The 27,978-nt window shown below is 41.2% G+C and overlaps 2 protein-coding genes across 4 annotated transcripts; both read left to right on the forward strand.

Annotated features, from left to right (window-relative positions):
• Nucleotides 1–4,036: 4,036 nt before the first annotated feature.
• aqp4 (aquaporin 4) lies at nt 4,037–11,187 on the forward strand. Of its 2 annotated transcripts, none has more exons than XM_056392540.1 (5): nt 4,037–4,122; nt 4,728–5,145; nt 5,231–5,395; nt 6,166–6,246; nt 7,190–11,187. In XM_056392540.1, exons 1-5 carry the CDS (start codon nt 4,049–4,051, stop codon nt 7,439–7,441), a joined length of 990 nt encoding a protein of 329 aa, XP_056248515.1. In that variant the 5' UTR covers nt 4,037–4,048; the 3' UTR covers nt 7,442–11,187. The 2 variants fall into 2 exon arrangements, with proteins under 2 accessions (XP_056248515.1, XP_056248516.1); XM_056392541.1 differs by lacking the exon at nt 4,037–4,122 and adding an exon at nt 4,133–4,271.
• Nucleotides 11,188–14,951: 3,764 nt separating this feature from the next.
• On the forward strand, nt 14,952–27,959 carry LOC130179531 (BTB/POZ domain-containing protein KCTD1). 2 transcript variants are annotated; one of them, XM_056392567.1, is made up of 5 exons: nt 14,952–15,293; nt 21,220–21,398; nt 22,457–22,601; nt 24,025–24,330; nt 26,699–27,959. In XM_056392567.1, exons 1-5 carry the CDS (start codon nt 15,285–15,287, stop codon nt 26,858–26,860), a joined length of 801 nt encoding a protein of 266 aa, XP_056248542.1. In that variant the 5' UTR covers nt 14,952–15,284; the 3' UTR covers nt 26,861–27,959. The 2 variants fall into 2 exon arrangements, with proteins under 2 accessions (XP_056248542.1, XP_056248541.1); XM_056392566.1 differs by lacking the exon at nt 14,952–15,293 and adding an exon at nt 19,490–20,334.
• The last annotated feature ends 19 nt before the right edge of the window (nt 27,960–27,978 follow it).

The raw sequence follows: 27,978 nt of genomic DNA on the forward strand, positions 1-27,978 counted from the left end.
GGTCAATGTATTTAATTTATGTCATTGTATTCAACCTCTGACTTTAAACTGGAGTGTTGGCACCTCATGTTAACACAGATAAGAAAGGAAGGAAGGAAGAAAGGGTTAGGGTTAAAGAAAGAAAGAAAGAAGGAATGGTGGGGGGATAAAAGAAAGATGCAATTTGAGCAAAATTGTCTCTCTATTTAAGGAAATTTGTGTTATCAAATAGTTTGGGTTAATTTGAATTTGTATCTAAATAATGTGTTTTTTCTTTTTAGTTGTGTTTTCATGTTAAACTGACCCTCTTCTTATCTCAAAATCACCTTTGCTTTCCTCTTGACCTTCCTGTTGCTTGATGGAGAGCATAACTACTGTGTTGACTTTATTTCAGAATAAACTTACATTGAATGCCTCATTAAGTTTGGTCAATCATTGTGGAGTCAGGGTCATTGAATGTTAACATTTAGATGTTTTTTTTTTTTTTTAATGTCCCACAAGCATCTAATGTACAAGTGAGACAAAGACAGAGCGTAACAGGAGCCAATATTTTTTTTCTTCTTAAATGAAATTTTAGGTTATTATTTATTATTTAATTTATGATTTCAATTATTTTATTTATTTAAAATGTGATTGGTAACAAGGTCGGTGGCATCTGCAAGATTAAATCCATCGCTTCATCACAGGCATATATTTGAGAAAGCTGGAGCTGTGTTAGATGTTTGGCACTAATAATGTAATGTTTATAAAAAAAATGTGTGGGTTTTTTTATTCCTTTTTGTTTTCTTTGGTTTTCATGTTACAAGGGCCCAAGTGTTATCTCACAATCACCTTCACTTTCCTCTTGACCTTCCTGTAGCTTGATGGGGAGCATAACTATTGTGTTGGCCTAAGGGAGCATGAAGGATCTTTAAAACAAATATTAACCAATGAAAACTCAAGGGAATGTCCTTTCAGAATAAAGTCACTTACATGGTCATTGAATGCATCATTAAGTCTGGTCACACAAAATTGCCATAAGTTACATGTACAGTGTTTGTGAATCAGTGTACAGCATGTATTTTGTCCCACAAGCATCAAATGAGACAAAGACAGATCCTAACTTTATGTTTTTTTTTTCTTCCTGAGAGAAAATTCAGTTCATGATTCATGATTTAAATGTTAAAGTTATTGCATTTATTTAAAATATCCTGTTTGCACCACAAGTGATCAGTAACATGGGCTCTGGCATCTGCAAGACTGAATCCAGCGCTCCATCTCAGACATAATTATATATATATATTTGAGAAAGCTGGAGCTGTGTGCGATGTTTGGCACTATTTTTAGTGTGGGGGGCTTTCTGCCAGATAACCAGTTTTATTATGTCTGCAGTTATTAAACAGGAGAAGATCAGCCTCCTGTGGCACCTGCCATCATTCAAACTTTTATAAAAGCTACAAAATATCACATGGGTGGGCATGTGCAGAAAGAGTATAAGTATGATGAAATTGAAAGTGTGTGTCTGTGCAAGAAAGAAAGAAAGAAAGAACCCTTTGCCAAAATAAAATGACTATATTCTGACCCTGCAGTTATCATTCAGAGAATATGTGTTTTTATATATATCGCTGATATGAAGAAACTCCGTTACCGTGGCTTTTATTTCTCAAAATAAGTCAAAAATATTGTCTGTGCCGCTTATTTGTTGTTAAAACAGTTTGCGAAAACAAGTGACAAATATCTACGATCAAATAAAATGAAAGCAGGATCGTAGCCAGAAAGTGAATAACATTAAAATGATGTGTAGAAGCCGAATGTGATTTTAGGTATACTGCATGTAATTCATTGACTCGTCTGTTCTTACAAACACTGTTCAATTCATAGTGTCGGAATGAAAGAAATGCCAGACTCCTGGAGGCACAGGGGCATAATTCTCATTGATTTAAGAATATCTTTGATTCAAAGTGGGGGATTGCTGTTTTACTGTGTCTGATAAAGCGGGAATGACACAAATGCACAATTTCTGGAAGATATGCGTTCATGCGTGATGCTGTAAGGGTGAGTTGATTTCTGAACTTCCACTGAAGTTAGCATGCAATCCATCTCAAGACTGCATCTAGTAGAAATGAAGCATTAGCATCTGTAGATTTTGAGTCAATTGTCCAGTTTCCTTCATGCAACAGTAAGAGTCAAAGTGCAACTGGAGTTTGGTTTTCACATTCCCTGGTGAAACAGCACCAGGCTACTATAAGTGAACTGACCTTTGCAGAATGGTTTAGAGCAAAAGTTGTGTTCCAGTTACATGTGTGAAATAGAAACACAAGTATTTTTAAAACGTGCTTACACCCAAAATAGTTCAAGTTTGGCAGTTCTCACACTTTTGACTTTTCTTTCTGTAGGAGCTGCAGACATGTTTTTTTATTTATTTATTTTATGTTAGACACAAGAAGGAGGTACAGTAATGATTTTGTGAGAAGCTTGGCCTGAAATGCTCACTGCGGACCAATGAAAACATTGAGCCTTGATTACAGTAAAGCGTATATAGCACTTCAGCTCTTTGCAATCCCTATTTCCTGAAGATCAATATCAATATGGCACTTGAACCAAATAAATAAAAAAATAAGTACTTTCTTTTTACTGCGGTAGTTTGAGCTCCTACTTGTAATAATCCACCCTGAGTGTGCATAATTTAAATTATTAAGTAGTTAAGTAATTTGAGTAATTACTGTAAAATGCTTCAAAACATTCTTAATATACAACATTATGATGTTTTCATTATATTTATGTATTTATTTACTTCATTAACGAAATGCAAATTCTTTTCACACAGAGGTCACAGAATGTCATTGATGAAAACATGTCGGTAAAACAGAGGAAGATCTTTTCTTACATTAATCTCTTTGTTCATGCTACATGGAAACTGTAAATTTGATCGCCATAACGATAACATCTCTGGAATCTTATCATGGAACAAATGATGAGGAAAAAGCAATGTGTGTTTGCTAATGTGTAAACACTTACGTACCTGAACTTGATAAAAAATTTTTTTTTAAAAAGTGGAATTTTATTTGCCTCTTTCTTCACACAGGAGCAAACATAAGGTTTATGGTTTATGATTTTCAGGGCTGTTAAGCAGCTTCTAAATCTGATACCATGGACGACTCTATATGGATTGCTAAACCAGGCCTTTGTTGAGGTTAATTCTCAGATCCTACCTGTTACACAGTGACGAGTCTTAGCCGTCTTCAACAACAAGGTGACTTCAGTCAAAAGGACAGAACAACCCAGATAATAAGAGGCAGGAATAACAAGGACCTAGCATGTATATGTGTGAGAGAGAGACAGAGACAGAGAGACAATTAGAGTATATAGAGGAAGAACATCCTATACTTAAGTAAAAATAGCAACACCACAATTCATTCAGCAACAAAAGTAAAAGTACTTGTCATGCAGCACAGTCCCTTTCAAAGGTTTATGTTTTCATATATTCCATTACTGAATTATTATTGTAGGTAGATGATGATGATGTTGCAGCTGGAGCAACTTTTCAATACTGTAAGAATGTATGGCAACGATATGTGTTGTGTGAAACTTTTATTCATAAAGTAACTGTAGCTGTCAAATAAATGTAGTGGAGTAGAAGTACAAAGTACCATTATATGGAAACATTTTACTTACACACTTGATTTAATGCACAATCCACTACAGATTTTTTAACATATACTATAGTGCATCCTCTACGATGTGACAATAACAATTGCTATAATGTCTTTACATTGTTGGTTCGAGAAATACATTTTAAGTTGGGTATTTTAAAATAGAATCGTCATTTATTGTGCAGTTCTGCCGTCTCTCAGATGTCAGTGGTTTTGTGAATATTGTGCTTACTCCGGTATGTTTTCAAATCTCTGACATGACTAAGATGCTGAGGCTGCCTGAGTCACTGTGCGGTTGCACTGTGTGCCACAGTGCTACTGTTTGCTCAGCAAGCAAGCTTCATGACTCCTCCCCCCCTGAGCAGGCTGCTTAATTCCCGTGAGGTGATGCCCGCTTAGTAACGTAATAAAGTTGCTGGATGCAATCCTGAGGCACAATGTGTGGATCATGTTCTTCTGACAGACCTGCTCTCTGCTCCACTCCTGCGCTCACACAGCCTGCTGCTCTTCTGTAAGTACTGCAGGTCACAGCCACCTCAGACATTAGATGTGATGAAGGGAGAGATGTCTCTGCTGGTTGAATAACTCACCAGGACTTATGAATGAAAACACATCACACACAGCGGGGACAGAGAGAGGGAGAGCATGTTATTGCTTTTGGTAAGTTTTAGCCCTTTAAGGAGATGACTGAAGTTATCACTGCAACTTTGTTGACTTGGAGGTTTGCTGCACACTATTAAAAAATATTCCATTTTAATTTTCAATTTTTTTCTAAATGCACAGTAACTTACAAATGTTTTAATTTAAATCATGTTCTCTTCAGCATTAATAGTCAAAGGACACACATTTTTCCTTGTTAAAGTTCAATGAGTGACAGCAATTAAACATTGTATGCTTTGACTTTAGGTGTGATAATTTGCCCCTATACACAATGTTTAAAGAATGCTCTGTATGGCATTTTGTAATGGAAAGTCACTGGCTTAAATCCCTAGTGGAGTTATAAATGTTGTGCCCAGAGGCAGCCATCCTGATAGGGTTCAGTACTTTTTCAACCACATGCACACAGCAGGAATACGTAAGTAGGCTAATCATTTTGCTCATTATTCTTTTTGCCAGGAGGATCCTGTCCTGGTGTAACTGTCAGAGCATAATGGTGGCATTTAAAGGGATCTGGACCAAGGACTTCTGGAGGGCTGTATCTGGAGAGTACCTGGCCACTCTCATCTTTGTCCTTCTCAGTCTGGGCTCCACCATCAACTGGGCTGCAGGGGAAGAGAAGCCTCCCCCAGCTGACCTAGTCCTTATCTCGCTGTGCTTCGGCCTCAGCATCGCCACAATGGTGCAATGTTTTGGCCACATCAGCGGCGGACACATTAACCCAGCTGTCACCGCCGCTATGGTTGTGACTAGAAAGCTGAGCCTGGCAAAGGGGTTGTTCTATGTGGTGGCTCAGTGCCTGGGAGCTATTACAGGAGCTGGGATTCTCTACCTAGTAACACCTGCTGCTGTTAGAGGGTCCCTCGGTGTTACCACAGTAAGAATCTGACCATGTCAGTTTTGCAGTTATTGTGTATGATTGCTTTCCCCACCGTTCATAAGGTAAATCTTCTGTTTCCAAGGTGAACTCCAACATCTCAGTCGGACATGGCCTTCTCGTGGAGCTCCTTATCACGTTCGAACTGGTCTTCACCGTCTTCGCCACCTGTGATCCCAAACGTACAGACCTAGGTGGCTCCGCGGGCTTGGCTATTGGCTTTGCTGTTGCAATTGGTCACTTATTTGCGGTAAGTACCTTCCATTTAGTTATATAAGAGATAGGAGAATATTTATAGCAGGGAGTCTTCAGTTATTTTGGCCTGTTACCATGTTGTTATGTTCGAAACTTCTCTTGACTCCATCATAGAAACGGCTTTATTTACAGTAAATGTGTATACCAGTGGTTTTATAAAAAGTATAACTATAATGCAGCAACCTAAGCAATCTTCTTCACCCCCATCTTCATATCAGCTGACTCCTCTTGCGCTCCCAAACCCCAGCAAGTGAAGCACCAATTTAAAGATGCATCTCATATCAAATTCAGCACACCACATTAAAGAATTGTAGAACAAGACTAGTACCAAATGCAAGTACTGAAATCTGGAGCAGTGATGCTTCTTAAGAAAAAAAAAAAGCAGGTGTATCAAAAGTATCTATCCTTCAATGTTTGATGTTAGACACTTCTTACTGATTCACACCCACGTGCACATCTTTATTGGAGGCTGCCATCGCATGGCAACCAATCTCTAGGGGCTCCCTGAACCCTGCAGAGCAAATGAATGCACAGGGAAATAGATGTTATCTCTCGCACTGCTCAACTCATTTCTCCCTCGCCCTGTTCAACAGATGCATATATTTCAACTTGTGTACAAGATCTATTCTTCAGTAGAAGGGACACATTCTGTCTGTCGAAAAAAAAAAAGGGTTATACCTGATTCATATCTCGGATGACAATGTTACACAAAACTATGCTGTTTCATCTTTGAGACTTAAAGCAATGCTGTTATGTGTCTTCTAGATTCCTTATACAGGAGCCAGCATGAACCCTGCTCGTTCCTTTGGCCCTGCAATGGTCACACTTAACTTCGAGAACCACTGGGTAAGAGATGTTTTCCTCAAAGGATAATCTTCCTTGCAGTAGATGGCTAGAACATTACACAGACTCTAGTTAGTGATCATGTGCCACTTACAACAACAGTGTTTTAAAGGTTTCTGCACACAATAAATCATCTTTCTCTTTAAAGTGTTTAAATTGTCATGGTGTCATGTCAAAATACTCTGAAATAATTTGCAGTAGCTTGATAATCATCTCATTTTACTGTCCTGAAGAGGGCAACCACTTATGACATTAGGCCAGATTGGCATGTTGAAACCTAATAAGGTCACAGTTTCAGCACCAGTAAAAATAGGTGTGACCTAAAGACAAAATCAAAGAACAGTCTTTCACTTACATCAGTAGATGCAAAGCGAGAACCACAAGGGTTTGAATGCTTACTAAAAACCTTACACATAACCCCTTGAGTTTACAACTTCATCGACCAAAAAAGGGGCCACAGAATGGCAGGTTTACAGCTCTACACCTCCAGCTACACAATGAGATGTCACTGAACAAGGTGTAAAATAGCATTAGCTCTGAATTTATTTATCCAGGCAATTATTTCCACTGAGCTATGTGTACAGCATGGTGTCAAAGTGTGTGTGTGTGTGTGTGTGTGTGTGTGTGTGTGTGTGTGTGTGTGTGTGTGTGTGTGTGTGTACTGTCACTGTCACTGTGGCTGGTGTCATATTCAGAAGTGTCTTCTCTTGGTTGCATATGCTTGATACCGCAGACACAGAGCTACCTGCTTCTGATAAAGGGTGACCTTCTTTTTCCCAATCTGCAGCCCAGCAGAGCAGGACAGTTTGACAGTTTTGATAGCGATGTCAGCTGCTACATTTTGCTGACAGCAATAAAAAAAAGAAAAAAAGAAAAAAAACATCTCCCCAGGAGCATTGATTAGCCAACTGCCTACGTAAGGTGTTTATCTTTCTGTTTATGCTAGGTGTACTGGGTGGGACCCATCCTGGGGGGCATACTGGCTGCTGGCCTGTATGAGTACCTGTACTGCCCTGACCCTGAGATGAAGAAGAAACTGAAACTGGTCTTCCAGAAGGACCCATCGGGGAAATACAGGGAGGTGGAGTCAGAGGACATCGGCATCAAGCCGGGCTCCGTCCACACCATGGACCTGGAGAAAGCTGAGAAAAAAGATCCTTTCCAGGACTCGACGGCAGAAGTGTTGTCCTCTGTATGACTATCACGTGCACTGGAAATGGAGACTAATCTGTAGACCAGATAGAAAATCTAACTTTGGAGCATCTATCTTGAGCCTAGCCCCACCCACACCTCCAAAGACGTTGTCCTCATAGCAGAAAATGATTTCTGTCCATGAGACTTTACAGCAGGGCTGAATCACTCTCATTGTCGTAAAAGCTAATATAGTATGGTATTATGGCTTAATCCCACAAACACCTACAGCCTGTTCAATGCTTCTCCCGAGGCCCCTGAGTGTAGCAGTGTTGGCATGCGGCGCGCACTGGACACTGCAGAATGACAGCCCGCAATACATTGTGTTAAAGAAAAATGTTTAGGGTCAAACAATTAGGTTGGGTCATCATGCTGAACAGGAGAAGCGAAGAAGAAAGTGCAGCCTTGTTATTTTTGGATTAGTGTCACATTTGGTCCATGTACTGTATATATAATAACAGGAGAGATTTTCCTTGTGATCATTAAGCACATTACAGGTCCCAGGCAACGTACGACAGCTCTGACAAGCATTATTATCGGAGTTATAATACGGTGCTCTCTATTTTCAGTGCATTTAGTCAGGGAAACAAGCAGTTCATCTTTATGGAGACATCGTTTCTGTGAAGGTTTATCTCTAATTTTTCATGTTCATCATTTATATTACTATATAATGATTTCATTAATTTTTTTTCTATTTTCATAAAATGGTGATACTTAGCTCTTTTTATTTTGTAGATCTAGTTTTGGTTCTTGTAACACATTTATTATCTCTGTATGATTTGCTGTATTTCATACTCAAGTATTTAATTTATTGATAAGATATTTAGCTGATCTGTCTTTGTAATTTTGTGCTCAAATATCTCTCAGTTATGCTCGCAAAATGGAAGTTTCAGAAGTATTTATTTTTTCTTATAATTTCCACGTCATGAAAGACTTCGCTTTGGCCCATTAACGGGTTTGAAAATGTGCAAACAGAAGAGCAGCACAAATCCACCGCAACTTTCACATATTTATCTAAGAAATCTAGTGACCATAGCTACGACGCTTTTCACTTTGAGTCATTTGTTTCTGGTTCTAGGAGCTGGGAGCATTGTGGGGTGAGGGAAGGTCCAGATCAGTGATGGATTGGCTCATCTACCTTTAGATTATGTCTCCCTATGGCCAGATAAATGCCCATAATGTGTGTCCCTTTTGAGTTGAGTCTCTGGTAATCTCTCTCCATCAGCAGAGAGCACAGGAAATGATACCATTTCGTGACACGAAATAGAGGCGATCTGTAATGGCCACACTTTATTTCCTTTGCTAAAGGAACAGGTGCAATTCAATGTGGAGGAAATGATCGACCCCACTGATACTACTGCATCAACTCAAGTTGCGTGCAAGGTGCAGCCATATTGCTTTTGCGAGGTTAGAATGTCAGTGTAATTCAGTTACTAAATGAAAATTGTTTTCACTGATACATGGAAGGACCCCCCCACCCATCTAAACTTCTTCCCAAACACAGTGCACTTTTCTTGTGTTATAACAGCATCACCTACTGGCTAGAGTGTGAACTGCACACTGTGCAAATAATGCTCCCATTTGTATTTCTCCAGGGGAGGGCAGCCACGAGCCTTGGATGTGCAGGTTATGCTGCAGACAGAGGCAGACAAGAGTCAGTTTTATTCATAAGTCTGAGCCACATTTCATTTGAAATTGGTCCAGGCCATTAATTCAGAGCTACACAGGAGGATTAAGTGTTGCATAGCTCTGTAACAGGGTCCCAGTACTCATGTGGGAGCCCAGGAAAGTTAATACTAAAGTACTTTTTCATCAACCTTTTGTATTCTCAGCAATTTTCAGAATTTTGTTAGAGTATCAGAAATGCTTATTTTCACTGAGGCTGCCTAAATGTAGTTGCATTCCCCATACTAAACTCCTGAACACTAGTATTGCGAGATTGTTTTGATGCTAACAAATGCTGTTCTTCAAGGCCTACTGGAGTTGAAAATGGACAGCACTGATCCTTTACCTGCAGGCATGCTGCCCTGTGTCCCTTAAGGCTTCAGTGGCTCGAGACCAGCACCCTCTCAGCTCCCCTTAATCATCTTTATAGCCAAAATAAATGAGTACATAAATTTCATGCAATGACTGTTTCCTCTTGGGACAGTGGATGGGAAAGAGGGCTCTCTCAGATTTGATTTACTGGCTCTTGCTCATCTTCAGATTAAACAGAGGAAGACAGGTGAGGATAGCAGTCTCCACTGGATTGGACATTTGGCTTTGTCATGAATTTCATATTGGTGACAGGGGGCCAAATGTTAAAAAGTATTTATTACATGTGGCTCCTGTGCACTTGTGATACATTTTCAAACTACTATATGAGCTGACGCTGGCAGGTGTCAATTCAATTCTGAGATTTCATTCGAAAAATGGCGTCTCTGTGTGTTGACAAACTTCCAAAAGATAGCGGCAGACACCTCAATTTGCAAAAAAACAAATAAAAAGTGACGGCCAATAATAGACCGACACCTTTTTTCAGCAGCTTGTCTGTTAACGTCTTTGAAAGGCTTATCAGAAAGATGTTAGGCAGAAACCTGATAATCCGTGGGCCGCCTACACAGAGGCTGTCTCCATAATTCAATCATTTACATTCACACACATTGCAAACACCAACAATGGCTATACGATGTATGAATATTGTTATAGCCAGAGCTTCATTTGCACATCATACAGATGCCAGCAAAGTATATCTCAAAGTGCATCTTATTCTTATCTAAATGAGAACAGACAGATTTCTTGCGACTTGAAAATTCAGATTCTCAATTCCCAGCATGCAACGGAAGGGGCAAAAGATAAAACACACACCTTAAAGATCATTAGCAATTAATATTTGGGGATTCATGAAGAAAAACAGCGTTAAACACTTGTTTAATAATTCATACTATAAACAAGAAAGTCTCCCACTTCCTTAATAATTTAGACGTAAGCTAATGTTGATTTATTCAGGAAGGTCTCTGCCACCAGCACTGCCTGGAGTGCCCAAATTTGAATTAAAGTAGGACAGTAGCAGGCGAGTCTGTAATAACATTTGTATAATTTTATTATTGCTCTGGGCTCAGTTCATTTCCTCCTCCAGTAGCTGCGTGAAATTGTTTGATTCTGGAAACTGCCTTGAGTCTGCGGCTCTGGGGTTGGAGGGTGGTACAGGAACAGGAAGGCATGCGACACTCTCTCTCTCCCTCTCTCTCTCTCTCTCTCTCTCTCTCTCTCTCTCTCTCTGTGTGTGTCTGATGCTGTCAGAAACACAGACACGCACACATACACACATGCACACAGAGAGAGAGAGAGAGAGAGATAAATAACTTTATTATTCTGGGTTCTGTAATACTGTTACATTGGCTCACTTAATAACTCAAGCTGTCTTGAGCATATGATTGATATTCTCACTCACCTTGTCACTTATGATAAATATTTTACTGCGTTTATGTGAGAAAGCTAAGAAACGGAATAACTCATTCATTACATTATCAAATCATATAAATATGAGGGTTTGTGTTTACGTCTTTTGCCAGCAGAGAGATTGCCATTTCTCGCTAATATTAGTCAGAGAAAGTCACTTCCACTGTTTCTGTGCAAAAGAGTTTGTTTGTAAAGAAGCTGATCTGATGAAATTCCAGCTTTTTGTAACTTTACAACTAAGAAATATTTCATTTCATTTGGCCCACGAGGAAGTATTAAAGTTCATAATCATTTTGGAGGTTTACTAAGCTATCAAGTCTTATCGTGTGATTTCTAGTTTGTGATGTTCCTCTACTATATTGTGATTTTGTTTACCAATGATAGGACTATCATTTCCAAAATGGTAATTTACAAAACTCTGATTACTCTAACACAAACAATCAAGTTTGGGAGGTATTAGCTCATGTAACACACACCTGAGACCCCGGTGGCTTTGACACAGGAAGGGAGGGTGGAGAAGTTCTGATTGGTTTCCTCGGGGCTCTGCTTCCAACTTCCCACCCGCACACATTCCCTCACTCCTCCTCCTCCTCCCCTCAATTCCTTTATGCAGAGCAGCCCAAACTGCAGTTTGATGAAACACATTTGTTTGACTTAACTCTTGCCTCGCCATCACGGCTAAATCTCGAAGGCCTGTCGGTGTAATGTGGCCCAACAGCAATTGGGTTAATGAGAGGATATATGTGCAAGTGTGGGACTTGACCGGAGGAGCTGTTTTCCATTTGGGTTTGGTCTGCTCGTGTTATTAGGGAAACCTTTATTATTGTTGCCCTCTAGTGGGAACCATATAATAGGATTACATTTTATTAGAGCCTCCCAGCATTACCCAAGCAGCCCCCTCCTCTTGTCTCTCTTCCCCTCTCAGTAGTGTCACTCCTCTGTCCACTGTGGGTGGGATGGGTGCATTTGGGGCTGAGAGGGAAACCAACGAGCGGGGCTGCAAGTGATACCACACAACAGGGATCCTCATCTTTTCTGAGTTACAGGAAAAAAAGTGACTTGTCAATATAAAATCTTGATTTTTGCGATCACGTTTGTCAAATCGCAAACTGAAAACCTTTCCATGAGGAGAATAGACTCTGTGGTGCGTTCCAGAGTAAAGTGTAGTAAATTGGAATAACTCCATTGTAGCAGCATGGCAGAAAGTTCCAATATGCAAACTTCAAAATTGCATATTGGAAGTTTCTGGAAAAGGGTATGAGTAACAACAGAATATGCAGGCTTGTCGGTTTTTCCTGTTTGCTATTGCTAACTAAACAAGAGAGCTCCCGTGTCATTAAATTACCATTGTTAATGTTTAACCTTCCAGGGCCGTACCTGATGGTGTGACTTGTTCTTCACTGTAGCGGCAGAGAACTTCTCCAAAGCAAAAAAATTTTGTTGTGCAAAAGAAAATATTTGATGAACAGTTCTGGCCTAAAACTGTGCAACCCTGCAGGGCAGATTGAGTCAGTGCTCTGGAGCAGCTTCAGCACTTTTCCCTTATCCATCCCACTCTCTTACATAACCACAGGCCATTAGACGGGTGTGGCGAGTATAGCAGCAGTTATTAATATGGTCTGAGGCTAAACCAACATCTCTCTCAGTCCATACTAGCTCGGCAGGACCGGGTAACCCAATGTCATTCAGTAGGTGCAGTGGTTTAGCCATTAAAATGGCACCGAACACGGTTATAAAGGTGTTTTGAGAAGAGCGGTATCTTTATTACTTGATGATAAAATACACATTCCGATCCCAAAAAGTCTAGACTGTATCACTGTTAAATTAGTAATGATAATACAGAGCCTTCCTTTCAGTGTAAAAATAGGGTCAAAGTCCAGCTTTGAAGTGAAATGATGTAACTTTTGATAAACAGCAGCCGCTTTGGGCCACAAGTAGGTTATCTAATGGCAAATGCTTCAACCCAGTGTAACAATAGCAGAAATTAAAAAAGGGACATAACTGATTCCGTGACGTCCGTTACACCAGTATGTATTTAAAGTTTGCCAACATGAGTCACCATAAGCCGCCAGCCATACCAGTTCAAATTTAGGCGGCAGCTGGAAAAGTGCTGAGCGTACTGACTGGAGAAAAGGTGTGTTTGACGGTTTATGAATTTGACTTTTCATTCATTTATTCCTTCAAAACTTCATGCTTTCAGTGTTTCAGTTGAGACAGAAAGGACTGATAACCAAACTAATGATTACTCCTCGTATATATGTATATATATTTTTTTTCTGCTGCAGTCTGTTTCACAACATTCCCTCAAGCCAAAGAAGTTTTCCAGGGTTCCTCTCCCCTTTCTCCTGTGCATGCATTTATAACCCAATGATGTCATTCAGGCTACGCAGTTTCTGTTTGGGGCAAACGCACATCTGCAACCAATCTGGATAATTTGTCCACCGAAATATGGTGCAGCCAGCCAGCGCCTGCCTGCTGTTGCTGCTGTAGCAGTTAGATCCAAGGAAAATACTAAACCTCCACAGCAGCATTAGAACAATGACGTTTTTTTTTTTAGGGTTTTTTTGGCACCAAGCACCACATGCATTCAAGGAACTCTGTTTAGGTTCAACAACATCTGATGCATATTTGAAATACTAAAGTGAGAGGATCCCATTAGGAATGGGCTCCATTTGTGTGGAAAATGGATAACGTATGGGATTTTAAGGCCCGCGGTGTTCTCCACTCACTAGTTTGTCAGATTAATGGCATTAAAAATGTGTGTGTGAGTGTGTGTGTGTGTGTGTGTGTGTGTGAGAGTGTATCCTTAGTAGCCAAGGCTTAGTGTATTTGTGTGTGCCGGCCAGCATAACCTCTGGGGCAAATAACTTCATGGTGACACTTTAATCCTGTGTTTGTTTTCCTGTGGGACATACATGGTCAAAAAGTGGAAAGTGTAATGATCCCTGGATTGGATGGGGATCGAGGATGTGCTGGCCCTTCCTCAAGAACAACTCTGTTTATCATCCACACAAAGATGCTGTGAGAAGGGAACTCCTTTGATGAGAAGAAGTGGAAAAATGCTTTTGTTTGTACGCTCTCACATCCCTCAGTCACTCGTCCCTCGACGTGGATTTCTTATTCCACTGTTGCTTCAAAACAAATTTGGATTCAGTTTCCTCCCTGGGTGAACATTTCAATCCTCAGCCTGTTTGTAAATATTTTTTTTCAAATGGATGTTTTATTTGTTCCTATGATGGGTTATGTTACAATAACATGCTTATACTGATTTGCTTTCATAGCTGCTGTTAAAAAAAAAGAAAAAAAGAAGTAGGTCTTCTGAACAGTAGGGGGCGCGAGAGGGGACATTTCAGCCTTATTCTGTTGTACATGGCGTGGGGATAACTGGTGAGAAAGAAATAACTATGTCAATTCAATGTTTGGGCATAGAATAGCACTCTGGACTCAGACAGGATAATTATGCATGTTCACATGAAGGGATTTTACAACAGGAATGTCTTTAAACAAGTCATTCCTCTACTGTCTGCATCCCCCAAGTAATTCTAAAAGCCTCAGAAGTGCCTCAATCTTCCTGAAATCATGCATGGTTGAACATTTGAAATGAGCTCGACATCACCCTCAGGCACTGATTCAGACTTGATTGGGGCAAGGCAAGCTGCAAGTGCTTATTTATACAACTACGTCATTTGGAGGTTGTCCAAAGGGAGGAAAAGAGACTGAAAAGATTACAAAGGAGAGACTACAGAGTGAGAATTTCATTAACCACATTCCATTAATTTAATAAGTTGATTCCAGGCTCATCAACAAGTTGCCTAATGCACATGCAGAGTGTATGACATGTGTTAAAGAAACAGACTTAGATAGGTTAGATGTTTGAGAGGTAGAAGGGGGGAGAAAAAAAAAAGCTCCACCAACAATCTATATAATTATCATCATCTGCTGCTTTTCCTCCCTGGCAAAGAAACACTCCATCCATTTGTAGAAATCGCCCCGGGGAACGTTACATCAAAACTAATCATAACGATTAAAATCAGCTTCTCTGCGAGAGGGAGGCAATAGGCAAGTTGGAGGCAGGAGGAGTGAGGGTGTTGTAAATGCAGAAAAAAAAAAGATTTCTTTATTTGATTTTATAAAAACATAAACTCAACAAAGACTGAGGCTCTGCTGCTGTGATCCCTTTGCTCGCAGTTTTATTCTGCAGATTGGTTTAGACTGGGGCAGAGACATGAGCTAATTGTATCCTGATCTTTGCCTTGAGGGGTTTCGGAGCCCTGGAGCAAGTATTCTCTGTATTTTGTTCTGTCTACCTTAGCCAAGCTATTGCATTTCTCACTGGTGTAGGAAGAGAAGCAGATCGTGGGCCAAATCGGAGGGAAAAGGTGCACAAAAAGATACTTTTGTGCCGCTCTATGTATCAGGTAAGCGGAGATTTATTTGGTTTGCTATTATTTCCGAGGCTGGATGGACTGGGACATTGAGGCGCAGCAGCTTTTACGCATGTGCCAAGCGATTCGAGCGGTACAGTTCTTAAAAAATATTTAACCACTTCCTGGCTATTGTTCCTTAGTAACTGTACAAATGTATGCGCGTTACTACAATATACAAGGCTGTGGTACATCTCGTCTAAACGAGCAGCGGATTAGACTGCGATCTTGTCGAGCAAACACTCTTACTTATCCACCGTGTGAATTCGCTCCTGGCGCGTTTCAGCTCCGAACAACATCACCGTCTCCGTGTCGCTGTTGCTGTATAACTTGTTCATAACTTACTCAAACCCGTGTTTTTGTCTTTTCCACGATGATTTTTTTTTTTTTTCCTTTTTCGAAGTCAGTTTTGTCATGAAACAGTTCTGCTTCCTGGCTGCCCCAGATCGTCTAATGAAAGACGCCATTGTGGAGTAATTTTGCCGCAGGCTTTTTTTTTCTTATTCTGTAAGACAGGATGTACCTTTTACACACGTCAATGCAGAATCTGTGAAGCAGCCTTTTAATAGGAGCCGTGGTCGTGTTAAGAGAATCATATTTATGTAAACGAAGACACAAATAGGAGCGAATTGTGTCCTCTCTTTTCCCTCTCTTGGCTCTCTGACCGCGCCGTGCGTAATCAACTCCAAGGTCCGGATGCGAATCGGCAAATATAGTTTACTAAGTAATAATCTGGACCTATTATTCCGCCTATGGGGCCGTGCATTGCGTAAATAAACACCTACTTCTCTTCATAAAGTTTAGACTTTTAAAAATGTATAAACAAAATAACATACATTGTGCATTTGGTCACTTAAAACATTTCTCACTGCACTACAGGGAGGATGAGATTTCAGATGACGTTTATTTCATGTCAGATCACCAAATAAAATCCTCTAACTTCAGGTCACCTGTGAGGAAAGCCTGTGGTCGGTTTCACCGGTTTCAGAGGACGCATGAATAAACAGAGTGAGACTGAGATGTTGGGCTTGTCAGGACCGATCACTTGATGGCGCTGTAATGACAAATCCACACCACTTTACTGTATGTACAGCATCTGTAGCTGCTGCATCTGTTTCCCATTAAAATTACATTTAACAAACAGACTGATCTTGGTAGAAGACAAATATTTATAAGGCAAATCAGTTCGTCTACATTACATTTGTCAGAATACACCATCAGCTTTTAAAGTTAGTGGTGCTTGACTGTATTAGAACTCCTTGGGCGGAAATGCTGTTATTATATTTCATATTATGGCTCTGCCACTCCTGTGCCCTGGGACAGTTCAGTCTGTGCCAGTGAACATGCACCACCGTCTCCAACAGCCTGCAGCAACACAGTGCTCATCACACTTCCTTATCTGTGATGTCACTGCTACAAAAACTCCACAAAGAGCCATAGTAGCCCTACTTGTGGTAAAACTCAGGGAATAATTATGTGCTTGTGTTTGATAAATAGGTTACTGGAGTACTGATGAAGTTCAGATTGCCTTTTATTCATTGTTAACAGAGTGACAAAGTTCTGAAGCATTGTTGATTCTATGGATTCTCAAAAACAGTGCAAATGATTATTTCACTTAAATGTACTTACTTTCCAAATATATAATGTGTTTTATACCAGTGTTATATTTTCACTTTAAGGAGCAGGTCAGCATAGTTTATTTACACCGGTAACTTTTTCCCCCTCCTCTTCCAGGCAACCTCTCCATCCTTTCACTTAATAGGCCTAAGTGTTTTTTATACTCCACACATTTATGCATTTGTCACCCCCAAAAACTTACAGAGCGACTGCTGTTACTGAGCAATCTGCTAGCTTTAAGCTGCGAGTATGACACGATGCAAACCACAAACAACCTTACACATATCTCTGAAATCCATGCATTTTTAAACACGTAAAATAACACCATTATTGCCAAAATTCAGGACTTAACTGCATGTCAACATGTCGTGACAGAGGGAGAGGAGAGAACACGAGTTTAACTGGAAGTTTAAACAATTATATTAGCAAACTATTGAAAAGTATTGCTTTGTAGTTGTGATTAGTCACCTTATAATGACTAACATCCAGTTCTGAGATGCAAAGATACACACACCTGACCAGACCACCAGCCTATAATATTTGCCCATGCCTCTTTGTTATGACAGTCTCTCTACCTGTTTTTTTTTTTTGCAGTGACTGAAGTTAGCCCAAAGTCTGTAGTTGTCTGTGTGTGGACATTTGAAACAAATGGCCGTGGGCACCAAAGCAGAGACAACCCATCCAGATTATGTAAATACCAGTCTGCCTGCCTCAAACTGAATGTTAATGCTCTGATCTGAAATGCTAATTGTGTCTTGTGCGATATGTCGAAACACTGAAGTGCTGCATTGTGGGATGGAAAATTGAAAGCTAGTTTGTTGTATATGCTGATCCCAACAGGCCCTTTGATTATTGCAGTGGCAGACAGATACTAGCTTCCCAGGTTTTCTGAATGCATGAATGGGTAATAGCCTGCACACTGAGCAAGAGTTATAGTGTTTGTTTCTTAAAATATAGAGGAAGAAAATGATCCTTTTGCATAACAGGCCTGTCACTGGTGGAAAACAACAGGAGTAACTGGAGCAAACCATGTACTCAATGCTTTGATGCACTGTGTCTGTTTTAGATTTGTTTGTGCATACTGTGGTTCAACAAGATTACACAAGACGAGTGAGGGAGCAAAAGCCGTAAACACATACATTTCGAGTTGTTTCACAAAGACTGGAAACTTTGGGAACACGTTCCACGCACACACACAGTCGCACAGGAGACGTTTTGTAGCTCTGTGCCAAATTCAAAATGGCAACAGGTAGGAAAAAAAGAGTTGGTGCAGAGGATCTGCAGTCGCACATGTGATGAGCATCAGTGATCGGTCCCACATTCACATGCTTACTGATGGGTTCTGATAATGCCGCGACCTTTGAACTGTCCTTGAGGTAGGAAGTGTAAAAGGCAGCGGACATTACTCCAAGAAACGGACCACAACATGTCTCCTTTACTCCCACCAACTCCGAATGATTTTGTGATATAAGAGCCCAATCCCACAACCTGCGATACACCCCCCCACCCCCCCACCACCACCTCCCACCCACCCAACCACCCAACCAACCGTTCTCTTTCACTCTCTCTTCTCTCTCCCCTGCAATTTTCCATAATGCCTTACAGATTTTACACTCAATCCACCTTTGCGATGACAAGGCTTTGAGGAAATCCAATTCCACCAAGCTGTTTTCAGAACTTACTCTCCACAGGCACACACTCGCTCTCACACTCACTCACTCACTCACATACACACACACTCACACACACACTCACATACGCACACACACACCACCATCTCCACAAATTAGTCAGGGAACAAATTACCTGCATTCTGAGTGTGATCCCACGCACTTTGCCGGCTGCCTTACACAGGTCCCCTTTTGAAGAGCAGCCATGTGATTTCTCTCTCTTTTGCCCTGCAGGCCCCTTTGCCTTCTGCGAGGGATTCTGGAGTTGAATTTTAAAACTATGTATGGCTGCTGCCTGCGCTTATCAGCGCGTGCACAAGCGGCATGCAAATCAGACCAGGATCACACACCGCATTGGAGGCCTACACTCAAAGGCAAGCTTAATTGCTAATTGGGTATCTAGGTGTGAAACTCACACTGCCAATGAGAAGCGGGAATGTGGATGTTTTAAGGCCAGTGGTTGAACTAATTAATTTTAATCTGAATGTTATTAAAAATTGTGGATTCCTTGCATTTTCTATGAAAAACAGCCCAGGAGAGTGCTGTGGCAGTACTTTTAACAGCTATTGGACATGTTGTGGTCTGTTTTTTACACTCCCTGATGTCATTAGGGTTAGTGTGGTGGTGGTGGTGGTGGCGGTGGTGGTGTTGCTGTGCTGATGTGGTCATCAGTTATTATACAGCAACTCTGACCTTTGTGAAGCATAAAGCCAATGAGGAACTGATCAGGAAGTGTCTGTCCTCTCTTGAGGGACAGATGTTTTGGAGGGATGTGAGGTGCTACTTTAGATGTGATGTTTTTGTGTGAATGGAAAGATGGTGATCAGTCAGGTGGCTTATGATCGTGTGTGTGTGTGTGTGTGTGTGTGTGTGTGTGTGTGTGTGTGTGTGTGTGTGTGTGTGTGTGTGTGTGGAGGGTATAAGGGGCATTTTTTGTCCTGGTACTGGATTGGGTTATAGCCACCTTGTTGGTTTTGTCACTGACTGAACTTTGTGACTTTGTGGGACTGTTGTGTTGAAGGAGGGTTTGAGCTGCTGAACAATGGGGCAGCAACATCAGGAGGAGTGTGACACTGCTCCCCCCCCCAAAAAAAAAGAAAGAAGGGGGGGCAAAGGCCAGCTGTGGAAGGTCCAGATGTGCACGTTGATCCGACTCGGACAAAACAAGACGATCACATTTGATCGGGCAGCGTTTGTTTTATTCTGAAAATGCGACACACATACCTGCCACTGACACAGCGACAGCCCAAAAAAAGCCGCAGGCGCTACAATGCTAATGTTGTCGGGGGCTTTGACTTCTCCCAGCCATTGCAAAGACGCTGCTCCGTGTGACAGCCACGGCGCCGCTCTTCCCCCGGTGTGTTCGCTATAAGCCCCCTCTCCACATTTTTGCAGGTGTGTTGGAGGAAGAAAAAAAAGACAGAAAGAAGAGCCAACCTCGTCACATCTGTTAACCTTTAGAAAAAAAAAAAAGAAGAAAAAAAAAAAAAAAGGAAAAAGTCAGCGCGGTAATGGACGAAACGGATATCATGGACTTAACGCATCAGAAAGCGAGAAAGCGACCGCGTCCAATCAGTTCTGCGGATGAGTCCGTGCACGCTTCCCTCAAACGGCTCCCGATCCGAGCGGCGGAGTGCAGGGAGCCCTCACTGATGTTCGCAGTCAGAGGAGAGCCTGTTCCCGCAGCGTCTCTCAAGCAAAATGACCATTCGGTGACTTCTTCTCCAACCACAGTGATGCCGGCGCAGGTAAACGCGTAAAGTCCGATATTGAATGGGAAATAAGAAGGAAAGAAAGAAAGAAAGAAAGAAAGAAAGAAAAAAAAAACACAGAAACACTGGGGTCGACCTGTCACTTCAGCTGGAGGAGCGAAGTGAATAGCTTTTATTGAATGCAGTGTGTGAATAGATTGTCTTGCTGCTGTCCTTAAATGTAGAGTGCGCACTTAATTGTCACGTATATTTCAATGTCTCGCACGCACACTCCTCTTGTTTCCTTGTTTCCTACTTTCATTTACTGTTAATCTCTTTTTTTCCCCAGCAAATCCAGTCATCTTCATTAAATGCGATCTCCCAGACACTATTTTCTTCCCTCCCATCCTCACTCAGTGCTCTGAAACTTTTGGGGGGTAAAGTCATTTTCTTCTGAGAGCTGAAAAGAAATTGTCTTGCTAATGGTGTTTGTAGGTTAACAGGAGACAGTTTCTCCAAATCCTATTACAGTATTCAAATCAAGAGTCATTATTGCTCATTTCCAAGACTGTGAGATTGATGCTCCAAATTAATTTGGTTTTGGAGATTATGGCCCACAGGAGTGGATGCATGTGCTTTGTGGCAACATTCAGGTCAAGGTCAGGCTGCTCTAACTTGCACAGAAAAATCTTCCCTTACACTCCTACACTGTGGAGTGTGTTACACGGCAGAGATATTTAGATTTTTGTGTCTGATTTAAAAAAAAATGTATTTTCTAAATCTAAATATTCACAACCGTATTCATAAACTCCTGCATGGTTGTAGTAAGAGTGTCTTTTTTTCATCTTTGATTTGCAGCAGGAAAACAGAATTCGATGCATCTTCTTGTCAATCTCACCTCCACGTGTCATTGTGTTTTCTCCCTTGTCTTGTCTGAAACAGGATAATCGCTCCAGCATGTCCAGGCCCATGATCACACGGTCACCAGTGTCTCCCTTGAGTAACCAGGGCATCCCCACACCTGCACAGCTCACCAAGTCCAACGCCCCTGTGCACATCGATGTGGGCGGACACATGTACACCAGCAGTTTGGCCACCTTAACAAAATTCCCAGAGTCCCGGTGAGTCTGCTCTACCTTGATTGTGTATTTTAAGTGTGTTATGGAGATAAAGTTTGTGGGGTTTTTTTTTTTTTGGCCACGAGTGAAAGTTTGAGTGTTTTTGCGTGGAACAGGAAATGAAATTGTGAAAAGGTTCTGCGTTGTTGTGGGGAGTTCATTCTGTTCGAGTCAGACGTGTTTGTCAGTATCACTGTTGTAATGCCATCCTGTTTTATGTTTAATGTCATCCTGTGACATTAAACAGTCAAATGTCACATCTCTTCAAATCACAAAAATATCCCATGGATGCACTCACAAATGGTACAAATGCTGAGCTTTTTTAATCAAACATTTGCTCCACATATCTTCCTTCATCAGTCGCTTTAGGATTTATCAAGGTACTATCACAAAATGTCTCCTTGTCAAGTATGAAGCCTACAGTTATTTTGAGTGGTAAACAATTTGTAGGAGCTTTCAAGTGCAGGATGCAGCGCTCAGACAAAAGCAACTTGGTTATTCTGACAGATGTCACAGCAGCAGTAAAGGGCCAAAGGGCATGGGGCCATCTGGAGGCTGGGAGGCCGCACTGTCGCTCCGAGCCCGGGCCTGAGGGTGACTGGCACCCTGCCTAGGGCAACAAACAACCAGCTGGCCCTGACCTCTCCAGACCACCTCTGTTTATAATTTTTTTCATTTCTTTCTGTCTGTCTTTATTTTTCCTTCTGTCTTTCTTTCTATCCTTCTTCCTTTTCCGGCTGATGCGATCTTGGTAATCTGTGCAAGTCTGTGCTAAGGTGTGAAAAACATTTCAGAGCTTGAGAAAACTGAGTGAGTCACAATCCTTTGCACATGCTCTTGCTTCACTGTGTCATTTTTGATTCTCTTTCTTTGTTTTTTTTTCTTTTTTACATCCTTTCTCTCCCACCACATAAGGTGCAGTAATGATCTCCAGAGCAGCACTGTAGAGATGATGTTTTAAATAGAATCATGCTATGAACTTTTGTTAATGTTGACATGTTGTCCCTCTCCCTCCCCTCCCTCTCTGTCTAACCTGCCACCCCTCCCGCCTCTGTGGGTAGAATTGGCCGTCTCTTTGATGGCACAGAGCCTATAGTCCTGGACAGCCTGAAGCAGCACTACTTCATTGACAGGGATGGACACATGTTCCGCTACATCCTCAACTTCCTCAGGACGTCCAAGCTCCTCATCCCAGATGACTTCAAAGTGAGTGGATGTCCATCCTAGAAACTGTGAATTCCCATCAGCCAGTCAGCAATCCTACAACTTAGCGCGCACAATGAATGCTAAGGCCATTGGATGCCTTTGGTCACTGGTCTTCCTTGAATTGCTGAAAAAAAGGTTTCCATGCTGGAGACAAAATATCAGGGCTCTTCCAAACAAAGCTCAACCCTGATGCATTTATTCATCATGGGATGCAGTTTGTTCCCCTCCAGCTAGTAGCAGCCAAAGATTCTTTTGAGATATGTAAGGGAAGCGATAAGCTTGAATCTGTGGCGCCCATGACCGCATTGCATGTGCTAAATTTCGCCATGGCTGTATGTTCTCGTGCCACTTCTCCATCCATGGCGAGTCTCACTGTATGTGACACATTAGCATTCCTTCTTTTTTACTCTTATGTGTCATTTAGTCAGTAATTACTTTGCTTGCCCTGGGAGAAAACAAATAACCACATTATCTGATGGACTGTCCGCAGTGTGACTCAATCAGTGGAAAGTATGTCAGCTAAAATAAGCAAAGACAAAAGACAGGCTCAAGTTCAAGCTGAGGCCACATTCACATTGGGTAGATTTATGAGAGGAGCATGAGAAAACTTAAATGTGGTGCGATTTTAGGCTCTGCAGTCCTGCGGGTAAAGGATCTCCTCCTCTGCCCCACGCAGCCCTGTGTTACATGTCGCACCACATCTCCTCCACTCGGTATCTTTTGTAATTTTTGCTGAATAGTGTCTTGGCCTGGGTTTATTGCTCGTTCATGTAGAACGGTGGTTTCGAACTTCTCAGTTGTGTCTTTTTTTGGGTTTGGATGCACATTAGAAAGAAAATCACAACCTTAAACTGATTAAGTTGAGCCTGTTTTTGGTTATTTTGTTCTGTGGCATAGCAACATGTGCTTCATACTGCGTTTAGCTAGCAGCCTCCAGTTCAGTGCAGTCTACCTTGACAACCAGGGGATGTATCTTTTAACAATACATGTAAATATGTTATTGTTGGAACGTTTGAAAGAGTTTGTGGTCTTTTTCTGTCAACAAAATCATTCTAAATATTCATCATTATATATTTACTAAATATTAATTGATACAACCTTAATTTATGTTGGAAAGTATTGGGTTTCCACTGTTTATCTCAAAGCCCTGCATAATATTATGAACGTAGTTTTGAAATTTTATACAGCTTGTTCGCGGAGCATTTTTGACTTATTAGAGCTAGTAGACAGGAGACAGTATAGAGCTGGCAGGAAATAGAGTAGAGATAACCTCTAAGCCACCAAGAAGCCCCAAACCTGCTCCTTAAAAACATTCGGTACTGATGAGATTTGTTACTAGCTGACCTGGTGCAGTAAAAATGAACATAAACAGAACCACAATATCAAGCAACATATTTAATACAATTTCTTTCCCCTCTTTCAGGACTACAGTCTGCTGTATGAGGAGGCGCGGTACTTCCAGCTGCAGCCCATGCTTGCGGAGCTGGAGCGCTGGCGTCAGGACCAGGAGCTGGGCCGGGTGTCACGTCCCTGCGAGTGCTTGGTGGTGCGTGTTGCGCCCGACCTGGGCGAGAGGATCACGCTCAGCGGCGACAAGGCTCTGATCGAAGACGTGTTTCCGGAGATTGGTGATGTCATGTGTAACTCTGTCAATGCCGGATGGAACCATGACTCCACGCACGTCATCCGCTTCCCGCTCAATGGGTACTGCCACCTCAACTCTGTCCAGGTAATCAGAGATTTTGGCTGCTGTGGGTGTATGGTCATTTATACTGGGTGGTTTATTCCTCAATAAGTATAAACACTGAAAGTTTGGATAGAGGAGTGTTTTTTTTCTGTATTTTTTCCATTGAATTATAAGCCCAAGGAGCTGAGGTGATGATCTGTTCATTCAGCTTCTTTTCATCTGCTGTTAGACTGTAGACTTTTCAAATTGTACTTATGTCTGATTGCAAAATCTTATCTTTTTTAATCTAATCGAATCACAAGAACAGCCTTGCAGAAAAATAAGTTCTTTGATGAGTTCATCAAAGCATCAGTTTAGTAAGCCATCATTACGCAAGTCTACCACCATCTTTACTTTTCTGTGATCTGACTGGAATAATGATTTTGACTTTTGCTCTGGAGCCGGTGAATAGTCAGCTACAGTAGTTATTTCTTATGTATCCCTTTGCAACACTCATAATACGGTCCTCGCATCTTTCCCAATATTGCCTCCTGTGTTCATTGAAAAACAGTTACAAGTAAATCCTTATGTCATTTTGGGTGTTTTAAACTTTCAATCTTAAGCGGACATCGTTGCCAACCTGCTAAAATTGGACAGTAAATTGGCTCATTGTTGACTTCATCCCATCAAGTGAAGGAATATTGGGCGTCTTAAATCATGGTGGAGAGTCACATGAATGTGCACACTCGGGTGGGGGGAAACTGGCTGACAGCAAGAGGAAGTAGGCAATTCAGGATGCTGTGAAACACATAAGTAGACATAAGATGAGACGATGCCCCTGAGTGTCTGAGGGGGTTGCTGGATCAATGCTCAATTTAAAATCAAAATCAAGCCAAGCAACTCCATATATTTTTGTTAGGGAACATCCGAGAAACAAATCAGTGGGACACATTTTCAGTAAGATTTCTTACCAAATAGTTCAAAGACAGAGTTACACAGATCCACGTGAATCCAGATGCATAAGTGGAGGAATACCAGTATTTTTTCTGCAGGATTGTGGTACAGCAATGAAGTTAGAAAACTAGTCTTTCCATAACATTTTTAAGTTGTTGGGAAAGTTGTGATTTGCAGAGGAGCGAAACTATAACTTGAAGTCTTTCATTATCCAAGTTCCTTTGAAGGACTGAAGGCCAGTGTGCTCTTGACACTGTATAGAAAGGATTTAATATTATTCTATCCTTTGGGTTCTAGGCCAAACCGTACTTGTAAGACTTAAAGCAGGACTGTAAAATCAAAGCTTCTATATTCAGAAAAATGTGTTAAATTCATCTTTTATATTCAGCATGTATTTGGCAATATTGTATTTCTCTAATTATATATTGATATTTCACTAATTCATTGATGGTAAAATCCTCAGATATGCATCAATAAAAGATGGAGGAGAGGCATATTTAAAAAGATTTCACAATGATTTGGACTGTGTCTCCATCTGAGGAAGTCAAATCTCCATCTCCTTCCCAAAACACACACAAACAAACCCGTCTCTGAAGTGTGTGAGTCGTGGAGAGCGAGCAAGAGAGTGAGCATGCTCCCTGGCAGGTTGTCCCCAGGCAGGGCCCATAATCCTGTTTGGTTATTAAAGCACGCCGGCGGTGGATGCTGTATCTGCGGCTAATGGAGGCAGGGCGGGGGTTTTGAGAGAAAGAAGGGGGGCATAGAGAGCTGCCAGCAGTAGGGGGACCTTTGTAGTTTTGGCGGAGGCTTGGGCCTGGGGCTGGGGGAGAAATGGGGAGAGGGGGTTTTGCTGAGCAGCCCACACTGAGCCAAGTGGCAGAGAGAAAGCCTCACTGCTCCCTGGGGCCTCTTCGATGGAATGTGATCCTACAGCCCCCCCGGACACGTCTGTAGATGTCTGCAAGGCTGCGAGATCAGGAACAGCTACACACACACACACACACACACACAGAAAAACACACATATACACCAGAAAACAATGAAAATGAGGCATGAGGCAAAATGAGAGGCTCTTGGTTTTGTGGAAGTCTCATCCAAATTCCCGTCACAGGCCGTATGTCGCTGCAGCTTACTCCCAAAGCTGTTTCCAATGCTAGACTTAGCACTAACTCTGCAGCATATAAGTGAAGGAGTGTCAGATTATTCTATGCTTTCCAGTTTCGCAGTAATGAACAAAAGGTTAGAGGTTACATTAATGTTTTAGCACCATAGTTTACGATGAATTGTAGACCTCCACAAATGATTTATCTGGCATCTGGATTACAAGGTTGACACTGGCCATCAAAGATAGATGAGTAAGCGCTATCTGTATCGGACTGCTTATAATGGGTGCTAATGATGCTTTTTCCTTCTATAAGCGATGTCCTGTATTGCTACTGAAAGCTCCCTCCTTCTTTACGTTCCATCTGTTTTTTAGGTTCTAGAGCGTCTCCAACAACGTGGCTTCGAGATTGCCGGCTCCTGCGGTGGAGGCGTGGACTCATCCCAATTCAGCGAGTACGTCCTGAGGAGGGAACTGAGGAGGACAGGTCAGCGAGGACCCAATTCAAACAGGATAAAGCAGGAGCAGCTGGACTAGAATCCTCCCGAGCAGCAGGAGGTGCTAGACTTTTCTGCGGCAGCCAAACGCTCTATGCTGCAGAGCTCTGTGGACTCTGTTTTTCTTCGTTTCCTTGTTGATGTTTTGTTTTCTTAAACTTGAGAACCATCTAGAGAATAAAAAAGAGGTGCAACAGGAGATTTTTGCCATAAGAAGATACAAGACATTTGATAAGTTTGAGATTGCAAGGACATTTGTGATTGTCTAGCCCCCATAAACCAATTTAAAAAGGATTTATATATGCTGGATCCCCAAACAAAGTTTGTTTTAAAACTTGGAGCCTACATTAGGTTGAATATGATTTCTATTATACCCATATAAATTAAAAAGGCTTTTATCGCTTATGTAGTATGTTGCATAGCTTGTCACCAGTGACTTGATTTTGTTGTCTCACTGGCCAATTGGCTACGTCTGTTTTTATCCCTCGCTGTAAAAAGGTCACAAATGTGTTGCATACAGTACAGAATGTCTCAGTTGTCATAAACAATTAGTTTCAACAAAGCATCTTTTTTTTTTTTTTTTTTTTTTTTTTTTACAATTAACATGATGTTGAATATTGTGATACAAATGAAGTGTTGTTTTTTTTTGTTGTTTTTTTTACCTTAATGGAAGTTCTTTTATTGGATTACGCCATAAAATATAGTTGACATTAGTATCATCAAAAATTTTACATCAAAGACCATTCTATAAGCAGTAAAGAAAATAATTTAGTAAATTATTATGTCACACCATTTGCCTCATTGGGGAGTATGAACTACTAACCCCCATGTGCTACCTTGGGAATTATTTAATTGGATCATAATATTCCTCTGAGTGATGACCTGTAAAGTTTTTCATTGTATATGTGTTTGTGTTTTTTACATTGAATCTTTTTCAAGCAAATTTGTTGCCTCAGACATGACTGAACAGATTAAAAGCTTATTGTACTACCCACTCCAAGATCACTTTTACTTGTAGCACATATTGATATGAAGTTGAATATAAAGTATTTCTAAGACGACTGACCCACCTACGCTCCCTAGATTTGAGTTAAGAGGAATGTAGCAAAAAATGTGAAATAAATCTCAACTAAAGTTGTCATGGTGTCTGTTCGCTGT

This window comes from Seriola aureovittata, chromosome 12 (assembly GCF_021018895.1).
Source record: "Seriola aureovittata isolate HTS-2021-v1 ecotype China chromosome 12, ASM2101889v1, whole genome shotgun sequence".
Lineage (NCBI taxonomy): Eukaryota > Metazoa > Chordata > Actinopteri > Carangiformes > Carangidae > Seriola > Seriola aureovittata.

Excerpts from the sequence above, each read along its gene's own strand:
- LOC130179531 (XM_056392566.1), top strand. The coding sequence starts at position 20,098 with ATGGACGAAACGGATATCATGGACTTAACGCATCAGAAAGCGAGAAAG. Across the intron at positions 20,335-21,219 it reads CCACAGTGATGCCGGCGCAG|GATAATCGCTCCAGCATGTC; the intron begins GTAAACGCGTAA and ends TGTCTGAAACAG. Across the intron at positions 21,399-22,456 it reads ACAAAATTCCCAGAGTCCCG|AATTGGCCGTCTCTTTGATG; the intron begins GTGAGTCTGCTC and ends CTCTGTGGGTAG.
- aqp4 (XM_056392540.1), top strand. The coding sequence starts at position 4,049 with ATGTGTGGATCATGTTCTTCTGACAGACCTGCTCTCTGCTCCACTCCT. Across the intron at positions 5,146-5,230 it reads GGTCCCTCGGTGTTACCACA|GTGAACTCCAACATCTCAGT; the intron begins GTAAGAATCTGA and ends TCTGTTTCCAAG. Across the intron at positions 5,396-6,165 it reads CAATTGGTCACTTATTTGCG|ATTCCTTATACAGGAGCCAG; the intron begins GTAAGTACCTTC and ends TGTGTCTTCTAG.